Source organism: Sinohyriopsis cumingii, chromosome 7, assembly GCF_028554795.1.
Source record: "Sinohyriopsis cumingii isolate HCF-2022 chromosome 7, ASM2855479v2, whole genome shotgun sequence".
Lineage (NCBI taxonomy): Eukaryota > Metazoa > Mollusca > Bivalvia > Unionida > Unionidae > Sinohyriopsis > Sinohyriopsis cumingii.
Window position 1 is genome coordinate 80,350,899 of NC_142967.1, and position 11,726 is coordinate 80,362,624.

Consider the following 11,726-nt stretch of genomic DNA (forward strand, 5'->3'; position numbering starts at 1 on the left):
GATGGCCTGGAATAAAATTTTTGGCAAGCTGGCTCTTCCTAGAAGTGTAAGGCTGAGAATCTGTTGAGACAAGATAGTGCTGTCCTGCTTCCTGAAGAACCTGTCCAAGGAAGACTGCACCAAGCAGCGCCACTTCTCCCTTTAAAGCCCTGTGTAGCAGGCATTGCTGTTCATCAGCCTGGCAACATTAGCCATTAGCACTTCTTTCACGATTGGGTGCATTTTTATCAAAGAAGGCTAGGTAAGCATCCGAAAGTTTGAATTAGCCATGCCTTCCATCATTAGAAGTCAGGGGACAGCATTTCATTTTCTTCTACAGGCTCTTCTTCATGACATTCCTTATCTGACTGCTCCGGTGGCCTAGTAGTTAGAGCATATGCCTTGGATGTGGAAGGTCACAGGTTCAAACCCCAGATGAGTCATACCAAAGGCTTATAAAAATGGTACTTGCAGCTTCCTCGCTTGGTGCTCAGCATTAAGAGATTAGTGTTAGAATTGGTTGGCCTGGTGTCAGGATAATGTGACTTGGTGGGACATGATGCTGCATGTCTGTGGCATGATGCCCCAGTGCTAGACATCACTATAAGCTGTCACACTGCAGACATATAGCAATATGACTGAATTTTTTTTTAAAGCTATGTTAATAATCCCCCAAAACACACACAGACACTCCTTATCCAGCTTAAGGAGATCCTCCTTTGAGAGTTCCTTCCTGTGGGAATCAAGCAGCTCAACCAAGGTTTTTCCTCGTTGACATGCTCATGCCAACATTATTAGCTGTCTCGACGATCTCAGGCCTTGCATCACTCATAAATTCATTAGCAACCCTCAGAAATCATTCACAACAGCAGGTCAGATGTTTTTCCAGACACCATTGAGTCATTGCTGTGTAACTTAATTCCATGCTTCTCCAATGATGACTGTGTCCATCTTGATATTAAATTTCTTCCAAAATTCTTTGTTGTCTGCCTTTTCCTTTCACTCTGTCTCACTGATAAGCTTCATGAAGGCCTTCCATAGATAATAGCCCTTGAAAGCCTGAAAAGCTCCTTGATCCATGGGCTGGCGGAGTGATGCTGTGTTCAGTGGAAAGAACATCACCTTAAATGTTGTTACTGAGGTTGCGGGTGTCCAGGAACATTATCAAGAAGTACTATAATTTTGAAAGGCAGATTTAGACTTTTGTAATAAGCCTTCAGTTCCAGATGCAGGAGACTGGACAAATATTCTTAAAACAAAGATCCAGTAACCAATCATTTCCTGATTTTCCAATGAACAGGCAAGTGTTCCTTTTGCATTACCTTTAAGTGCCCAAGGATTTTTGGCTTGGTAAACCATCAATGGTTAGAGTTTGAAGTCGCTGGCTGCGTTTGCTCCATTTAGCAGGGTGCAGCGATCCTTTGCAGCCTTGAACCCTGCTGTGGTTTTCTCCTTAACTAAAATAAACATTTAGCTGCATCCACTTCCAGTAAAGTCCAGTTTCTTCCAAACTGAAAACTTGCCTCGGATTTTAGGTTCCCATCTCAATGACATCCTATAGGATTGCATGAAATTCATCTGCAGCACTTCTCTCTGCATCTGTGCTATCATCTGTCATTTTGAGATCATGAAATCTGGCATGCTTTAAATCTATCACACAATATGACACTTGCATTAAATACTTGGCTTCAGGATTATCATGTTTTAACTCTTAAATGTTGCATGCCTTTTTTGAGTCCCCTAGGTTGAAAGTGTGTTCTTGATCCTGGTGCGCAATCCATGTCAACATGCATTCCATATTGTCCACGATAGCGGGCAGCATGGTCCCAAATTGTGTGGAGAGTTGACTGACTGAACCCTGTAGCACACCTAATTTCCTTTATCTTCTCATCTCATTTGTATCTCTCCACGATATAAAGATTTTTCCCATGTAGAGGTGGAACCACTTGTAGAATCACAATTAGAAGTATTCATCACTCATTGAGATTGAACAAAGTTTTCAGAATGCTACTTGGGAATCCATGCTGTACATTTGTGTATATACGTGAATAATGTATGTCTTTGGGTGTATTTTTCTGCTTGGGTGTTGCTATTAATTCGAGTGAATGCAAAGACTCAGGTAAGTCGAATACAAATAATTCAGGGGTTTGTGAACTCAGATTCTTGCTTTGTGAGGTGTACTTGAGCTTTATGTACTTTCAGATTCCTGACTTGTCATGTGTACTCGGCATTTCCCATATATGTGGATTCTCTACTTGCATTCTTAGTCCACCTCTCATGTAACTTACTGTACAAAGCATTGTGTACAACGATCCCATATATTTCCTCTTATAGGACATTGTCAAGCACTTATTGTGTGCTGTTAAGTTCATGTATATGTATAACCCAATAAGTTTGTTGCCTTGTAACTTTACATCTAAGCAGCTCTTTTATGATGCAAAAACAGGTAAAAGCACATCACATTTATAACATGTATTTATATGCAGTTCAGTCATAATTAAAACCAGTCATCTTTTCATTAACATTTGTATTCATTTTGTTTTGGGCAAGCAATTTACAGGATGGAATAACATGGGTAAAATAATAGATATAAAATCACATGAATCACAGTTTCAGTATTGTATTCTTGTTGGAATTGCATAGTTCTTGCAAGCTGGCCATATTGTACTGGGTCTTTCATACGGTATCCTAAAGTACAAACAGTATGATCTTTAAAGTGACACGTTTGGAAATAAATGTAACAAACATAAACTGGACGTGATAACATAAACAACAGTGACAATTCCATCAAAATTGGTTGTTAAACTTGTCAAGATATTCAATTTTTGTAAAAGTTTCAGAGCTGTCAACTATGGTCAGTCTCAGTAATATTCTAGAGTTGATGAAATTATAGACGAGATCTAAAATAATTTTTATAATGATCTCTTGCAATACAAATGAAAGTTAATTACGTTGAAGTTAAGTGGAAAGATATGGAAGATGGTCCTACACATTCAGATAGTTATTTAAATAATTTTAACAGCACTGAAAATTTGAAACTTAAAAATGAATAACAATAAAAAGTATATTTTCTTGAAATATTAGCATTTTATCAGATTGACTTTGCTCAATCGTGTCTAGACATGTTTTAAATGTGCCATGTACTTTTATAGATAATTGAAATTCTTTTTCCTTAGCATTCTTCATCTGTGATATAATCAGCATCAAGAAAAGGTCAATCCCCCTGGAAAAAAATCTTCTAAAGCTCATCACTTTAAAATTACTCAACAGATTTTGTTCCAAGTTTCACCATTGTTTATGTTAATATGTCCTCTTTATTGTTTCTAATCTTCGGTGTCACTTTAAATATGATACCATCTTGCAACAATGTGACATGAAAAATCCAAGACAAGAAACTGTAAGGATCACAAATCTGTAAGATTTCTCTCCCTCATTAAGAAGGAATCTTTCCTGTTTTACTTCAGTTATGATTTTCAATATTCCTGTTAACGTTATTCATTGACTTCACTCTGATATATTTTTAATATTCCTGTTAACATTATTCATTGACTTCACTCTGATATATTTTCAATATTCCTGTTAACATTATTCATTAACTTCACTCCGATATATTTTCAATATTCCTGTTAACAATATTCATTGACTTCACTCTGATATATTTTTATCAGGCTCAGAGCTTACTTTCAACTACAACTTTGACTGCCTTGGCAACGAGAAAATTCCCTGCAAATGTAGAGCAGCCAACTGCAGTGGATATCTTGGAGATCAGCCAAAGGTTGGTTTTTTTTTTTTTTTTGCTGATATAAGTTTAAACATTACCACATTTTTATTTAACGTAGAAGTTACAAAAATTGTTGATAACTTTTATTAAATGCTGACAATGGCTTAGATGTTAGCATGTGTTGGATTTGTAATTGGGGAAACCACTGAACCCTGTAACAAGTTCTGACATTGGATCAACCTTGGGCTTGGGCTGCAAAGGTGCACAGCAAGTACATTACCACTGGGCTTTTTAGACTCTTTTTTTTTTTTTTTTCATCTTAGTGGCCCCCCCCCCGCCAATAAAACATGTAGGCAAAATGGACAGGAGGGAATTGGTCGTAACTGAAAATGGTGCCAATATAACATCTGATATGCCACAATTGAAGTTGTCTTCAAAATCTTAATATTGCTACTTCTGATCAGTATGACATATCAGTATGGCATATCTGCCAGAAGACTTCTTATGATGTCTGGGTGGTTCTAAATGAAAATGGTTAACTTGGATATCTAATGTGGCTATCAAGGTGGCCATCTTGAAAATTTTGTTATTGTTACTTCTCCAGAGTGGATGTTTATTCATATCAACATCAAAGTTTCACTAAACATTTCTTATGATGTCTTGTAGGTCCTAAATGAATATGCTTCCAATTGATGTCCAGTGTGGCCAGCAAGTAGACACATAGCAAATCTTATTGCTTCTTCCGAACAGAAAGTCTTATTACAAGATTCCTTATGATAACTAATTGGTCCAAACTGAAAATGGTTCTGCTTGGACATAACATATGGCAATCACATAGGCCATCTTGAAATTCTTGTTATTGCTGCTGATCCTAAGTAAGTGGTTGGTCATATCAACACAGGGTTTTCTCTGAAAGGCTTTTTTATAAAGTCTAGTTGATCATAAATGAAAATGTTGCTGGTCTGACATCCACTATGAGTACCACAGCAGCCATCATGACAATCTTATTGTTTTTCCTCCTAAACAGACAATTATGACCGTTCCAGTGGCCTAGTGGTTAGAGCAACTGCCTTGTATGCGGGAGGTCACAGGTTCAAACCCCCAGCTGTTTCATACCAAATACATAAAAACGGTTCTAAGAGCTGCCTCGCTAGGCACTCAGCATTAAGAGGTTAGTGTTAGGACTGGTCAGCCTGGTGTCAGGATAATGTGACTGGATGGGACATCATGCTACATGTCTGTGGCATGATGTCCCAGTGCTAGACATCATAAAAACTGTCACACTGCATGTATTTTAGTGATATGACTGAAAAATTGTTAAAGCTACATTAAAAATCCAAATCACACACACTCATACAAAGAAAATCACATCAGTATGGAGTTTTCACCAGAAGACTTTGTATGGTATCTAGTTGGTTTTAAAAATGTTGCCGAACTGATAACCAATATCTTGTTGATGCTCATCCTAGAAGACTTGTTACAATGTCAAGTTAGTACTAAATGAAAATGGTGTACTATGACATCTGGTATGGCCACCATGGCAGCCATCTTGAAAATCTTGTTGATATTCATTCTAGAAGACTTCTTACAATGTCAGGTTAGTACTAAATGAAAATGATGTACTATGACATCTGGTATGGCCACCATGGTAGCCATCTTGAAAATCTTGTTGATACTCATCCTAGAAGACTTCTTACAATGTTAGGCTAGTACTAAATGAAAAATGGTGCACTATGACATCTGGTATGGCCACCATGGTAGCCATCTTGAAAATCTTGTTGATACTCATCCTAGAAGACTTCTTACAATGTTAGGTTAGTACTAAATGAAAATGGTGTACTATGACATCTGGTATGGCCACCATGGTAGCCATCTTGAAAATTTTGTTTATGCACATCCTAGAAGACATCTTACAATGTCAGGTTAGTACTAAATGAAAATGGTGTACTATGACATCTGGTATGGCCACCATGGTAGCCATCTTGAAAATCTTGTTGATACTCATCCTAGAAGACTTATTACAATGTCAAGATAGTACTAAATGAAAATGGTGTACTATGACATCTGGTATGGCCACCATGGTAGCCATCTTGAAAATCTTGATAACTGCTGGTACTTCTAAACAGAAAGCCATATCAATATGAGGTTTTCACTAGAAGACTAGTTATGGCATCTAGTTGCTCCTTTATGAAAATGGTGCTGATCTAACCTCGGCTGCCAAAATCAATATACAAATAAACATTTTATCCTGAACATGGTATTTTTACCAGATATCTCTAATGGTGTTGAGTTTTTCCTCAAGGAAAATGGCACTGATCATCCATTATGGCTGCCACAGGGGCTAACTTGAAAATCTTTGTGTGCTCAGTAATATCGGAGATGTTTTTAGCACTCAGCAATTGAAAAGAAGAAATGGTCTTGAATTCCTGGAAATTATTTTTAGCTAATAGAGCATTAGTCTCTTCAAAAGACTCTAAATTTGTGTGTTGAATGTGGGGGAAAAAATTGAAAGGTATGAACAACTAGACAATACAGGTTTATATACTGAAAATTCCAGTCCCTGTCGATGCATTCATTTTTACATATAATTTTTTTCTTCTGACAAGTACTAGCCAGTACCCAATTTCCATTTACCCTTGAAAATTCATGCCTATATGTGTAACAACATGTAAATTCTTTTTTTGTTTGCATTTAAATTCAGCCTGTGAGAGTCTCTACCTCAAAGAAACAATCCAGTGCTCTTTTGCCTGCAGGGAAAGATGCCAGTATACTGAAGAACCAGGTGTCTTATGATGACGATGAGGATGGCCAGGAGGAAGCAATTGATTTGTCGTCATCTGGAAAAGGTGAGAGAAAGAGAGTTAATAGAGAACCTGTGTTGGTTTTCAGATACAGTAGCCTGACAAGATAGTCAAACTTATTCAAAGCTTGGACAAAGTTTAAATCTATATGACAGTTGCCTGCAAGCTCAATAGGGAAGAAAACTTGGGTGTTATTGGATATAAACAAAGGTGAAAACCCCAGATCATCCTATTATTTATACTGTGCATGTAACAGTTCAAGTGTTATGTTAAAGATTGAGTTCAGAGATGACATGTAGAGCTAGAAGGGGTAGGTACCATTGTTACATAGAAGGGGTAGGTACCATTGTTACATAGAAGGGGTAGATACCATTGTTACATAGAAGGGGTAGATACCATTGTTACATAGATGGGGTAGGTGCCATTGTTACATAGAAGGGGTAGGTACCATTGTTACGTAGAAGGGGTAGGTACCATTGTTACATAGAAGGGGTAGGTACCATTGTTGCATAGAAGCTGTAATATGTCAAGCAGGTGCAACTTATCAGTTACGATTTCAGGCATTATCATAAATCAAAAATCCAATCACAGATACTGAACAGCCAATCAGATTCCTTCAAAGAGCATCTTTTCTTGATGAAAGCCAGGTTTGGACTGTCACTGGATGAAGTTTGAGTCATAAATGTGTCCAAATTAAGCTAGCCTGGTTTGTTGAACTAGGGTTAGAGTTATTATAACCCTAACCCTAACCCTAACCCATAGAATTTTTTTCTTTATTTCCCTTACTGACTGTGAGATTTGTATCGTGAGTGATAATGATGACTTGTTCTATATATTGAAAATTTTATGTACCAATTTTATCGTAGGCTATGTGTGAGTGATTAAATAATTCCACTCATAACTTATCATAGGCTATGTTTGAGTGATTAAATAATTCCACTCATAACTTATCACAGGCTATGTGTGAGTGATTAAATAATTCTACTCATAACTTATCACAGGCTAGATGTGAATCATTAAATAATTCCACTCATAACTTACAGGCTAGGTGTGAGTGGTTAAATAATTCCACTCATAACTTATCATAGGCTATGTGTGAATGATTAAATAATTCCACTCATAACATATCATAGGCTAGGTGTGAGTGATTAAATAATTCCATTCATAACTTATCACAGGCTATGTGTGATTAAATAATTCCACTCATAACTTATCATAGGTTATGTTTGAGTGATTAAATAATTCCACTCATAACGTATCATAGGCTATGTGTGAATGATTAAATAATTCCACTCATAACTTATCACAGGCTATGTGTGAATGATTAAATAATTCCACTCATAACTTATCATAGGCTAGGTGTGAGTGATTAAATAATTCCACTCATAACTTATTACATTCTATGTGTGAATGATTAAATAATTCCACTCATAACTTATCACAGGCCATGTGTGAATGATTAAATAATTCCACTCATAACTTATCATGGGCTAGGTGTGAGTGATTAAATAATTCCACTCATAACTTATCACAGGCTATGTTTGAGTGATTAAATAATTCCACTCATAACTTATCATAGGCTAGGTGTGAGTGATTAAATAATTCCACTCGTAACTTATCACAGGCTATGTAAGAATGATTAAATAATTCCACTCATAACTTATCACAGGCTAGGTGTGAAAGATTAAATAATTCCACTCATAACTTATCAAAGGCTATGTTTGAATGATTAAATAATTCCACTCATAACTTATCATAGGCTAGGTGTGAATAATTAAATAATTCCACTCATAACTTATCATAGGCTAGGTGTGAATAATTAAATAATTCCACTCATAACTTATCATAGGCTAGGTGTGAATAATTAAATAATTCCACTCATAACTTATCACAGGCTATGTTTGAATGATTAAATAATTCCACTGATAACTTATCACAGGCAATGTTTGAATGATTAAATAATTCCACTCATAACTTATCATAGGCTAGGTGTGAGTGATTAAATAATTCCACTCATAACTTATCACAGGCTATGTTTGAATGTTTAAATAATTCCACTCATAACTTATCATCCAACTTGAACCATCATGGTTAGATACCATAGTACTTTTTAAATAGATACATTGTAGCAAGACATAGTCTTTTTCTTTGTTTTATTGACAAATTAAAATTTGCATTTTGATTGTAAAATTTATATCTGATGACATTTATTTTCAAAATGAATGGATTTTAAATAGAGGGTTATGCCAAAGAGTAGGTATGTTTATCTATACTCATTCAATCAGTCAGACTAATGAAAAGATCAGTTTGATGGACTGAAGAAAAGATTACTACTTGATGGACCAAAGAAAAGATTACTATTTACGTACCAAAGAAAGATCACTACTTGACAGCCTAATGAAAAGGTCACTGTTTGATGGACTAAAGAAAAGATCACTACTTGATGGATCAAAGGAAAGATCACTACTTGATGGACCAAAGAAAAGATCACTATTTGATGGACCAAAGAAAAGATCACTATTTGATGGACCAAAGAAAAGATCACTATTTGATGGATCAAAGAAAAGATCACTATTTGATTGACTGAAGAAAGATCGCTATTTTGCAGACTAAAGAAAGATCATTAGTTGAAAGTCTTAAAAAATATAACTTTTTGATGGACTAAATGATATACATTTCTTGGTGTCACGCTACCAGGTGAAGTATCCGACTGAGTTGCCTAAAAAATGTAAACTTCACCTTCATTTGTTAGGAAGCAAAAATGACTTCACCCTGTGATTTTTTTTTTAGAGTTGCAAAGGCTATACTTTTTGAGATGCCCCCTTGCTTTCACCAAGTTAGTTCTAGTTGTTGTGTCATAATGAAATGTATTCATCAAGCCATCTGTACCTAGGCCTAGTTTTGATACCAGTTTCGCTGACAAACTCTTGCACATTCACAGGCTTGTGTTGTGATAGCTGATTGACCATTAACCCTTTTCCTGAGCAAGTTAGCAACTATCACTGCCCAATTTCTACATGTTATCCTTTGATGATAAAAAACATACAAACTTGTGTTATAAACTTTTACAATACTCTGTAAATAGCAAATAGTTTATAAACGTTTACAATACTCTGTAAATAGCAGTTTGTGTTTTAAGAACAGAAACAGTGATATGGATATTTTAACTGCCTCTTGTACACTAGTTCGTTATAAAATTAGTTTGAAACTGTAAGTGGACCAGTAATAGTTGTTGTTGTTGTTGTTGTTCTTGTAGGGTTTAATGCCATTTTTCAGCACACGATAGGCTATACATGGCGGCCAGTATTAATGGTGGAAGAAGAACCCGGGAAAACCTCCGGAAAGAACCACCGACCTACGAGAAGCTACTGGCAAGCTTTCTCACATACCCACATTGGCTGAATCCGAGACTTGAACCCACGCAGACAGAGGTGAGATGGCAGTGATCCGTAACGGAAAGCGCTTTAGACCACTCGGCCACTCAGGGCCCCAGACCAGTAACAGGAAATAATGGCTAACATCGCCATGTCTGAGATTAAAGTACTAGTTTATTAGAGTGTCTGTTTTCTTAAATCATTGGGCAGATATATTCAGAAAAATATACAGTTCATAGAAAGCAAAGCCTACGTATTATGTTATTTAACATTTAATTTTAAAATGCAATTAAGTAGGTAAGAAATGTATGGGACAATGCTGTGTTGTGGAATTCGCAAGAAGCACTCTAATGTCTAAGTTGTTTTCTGACTTGACTCGTATTTGTGAAAATACAGAGAGAAAAAAAGCAGCGAAGCAGATACTATTTGACCCATACCAAAAATTACTACAAGTACATAGACGAATAAATAAACCATAAATTTGCAATCCTATCAATGGATTGTTGTAAACAAGCCATATAAAGTGAGTGGTTACATTACAAAAACCCATCCTTCTAAAAATAGATGCATTCTCATGTCTGTGTTGATTCAGTTGTTAAGAAAGGTTTGTTCATATACCTAATATGAAGGAATCATGTCTGTAATTTTATGCGCTTTAGTGTTTTATGTATGGATAGTTACGGTAATCTTTTATCTGCAACAAAGAAATTAAAACGAACAGTATGATCTGAAGACACGTGCATTTGCTCTCATGTAAATGGTACAGGGGCTGTTTCAGAAGTGTTAGAAATCTTTCAAAGTACCATTATTGTGAACTTTTAGAAAGTATAACAAATAATTAAAAAATCTGATTAAGGGTAGTTGATTAAGCATTTTTACTAACTTGCAGTTACAAAAATATAATCTGGTTACTCTGATAAAATTTGTTATAATGTAGTTTCTATTATTCTTTCTTAAAGTCATATGGCCAAAATAACTCGGATCACATTCTATTTGCAAATAAAGCATTGAAGAGAACACAATATATTTATATATATATATATATATATATATATATATATATATATATATATATATATATATATTGCATTTCTTGCAGTGCATCCACTTCTCCCAGTTGAGCTCTCACTTTTCCCTGTTTTGTCCAAAAGAAGTCACGTCTTCCTAAAATTCAAGTTTAGCTTGACTCCTTCATTTGATATGAACTTTAAATGTACCTGATAGAAAAGGTTACCAATGAAATCAGGAGACTTAACAGGTGATATATAACTAACAACTAAACAGCTAAGCCTGCCGGTTGATAAGGTTGACTAACTACAGTTGGTATCTACATTGCTATCCAAATGGTTTACAAACACTGCTGACTGAACAGTAATTAGTACCTGAGGTAGATGCAAATGGTTGCAGCAAACACAGGTTGGTGTAGAAGGGTACTTGAGACTTCAAATGTCAGAATATGGTAACTCTCTTCTCAGATGGCATCCCAAAAACCTCACAGAAAAGTTTCAAATGATTGACAATGATCAGGGAAGTTGATGTTACAGCTTGCCAGTTGGAAGGGTAGTTAAACAAGATAACTCAGACCAAACTGTAATAATATTTTTAAAGATCTTTGCAAGATTTTGTTGTCTTAGCTTTACCAGCTTCTTCTAATTTTTATTTTTTTAAAATGTTGCATCATGTGGCGCATAAATCTATAAGTTATTAGTTCATAACATCGCAAAAGAATTATGTACTGTTGTTCTTTGACAGTATTAATAAACAGTTGTTAGATATAGTTCAGTTATTTATTTGTAGAGATACATTATTATTTTTATAACTTTATAATTATAAGAATTGGATTTCATATTT

General features: G+C 35.5%; 1 protein-coding gene across 1 annotated transcript in view; it reads left to right on the plus strand.

The window, feature by feature from the left end:
* LOC149795606 (uncharacterized) overlaps window positions 1-11,726 on the plus strand; it is a 61,959-nt gene that overhangs the window by 36,123 nt on the left and 14,110 nt on the right. Inside the window, exons 7-8 of the mRNA XM_089965429.1 lie at window positions 3,648-3,754; window positions 6,402-6,546. Of these exons, the coding sequence (XP_089821555.1) occupies window positions 3,648-3,754; window positions 6,402-6,546 (252 nt within the window). The remainder of the gene's footprint in view (window positions 1-3,647; window positions 3,755-6,401; window positions 6,547-11,726) is intronic.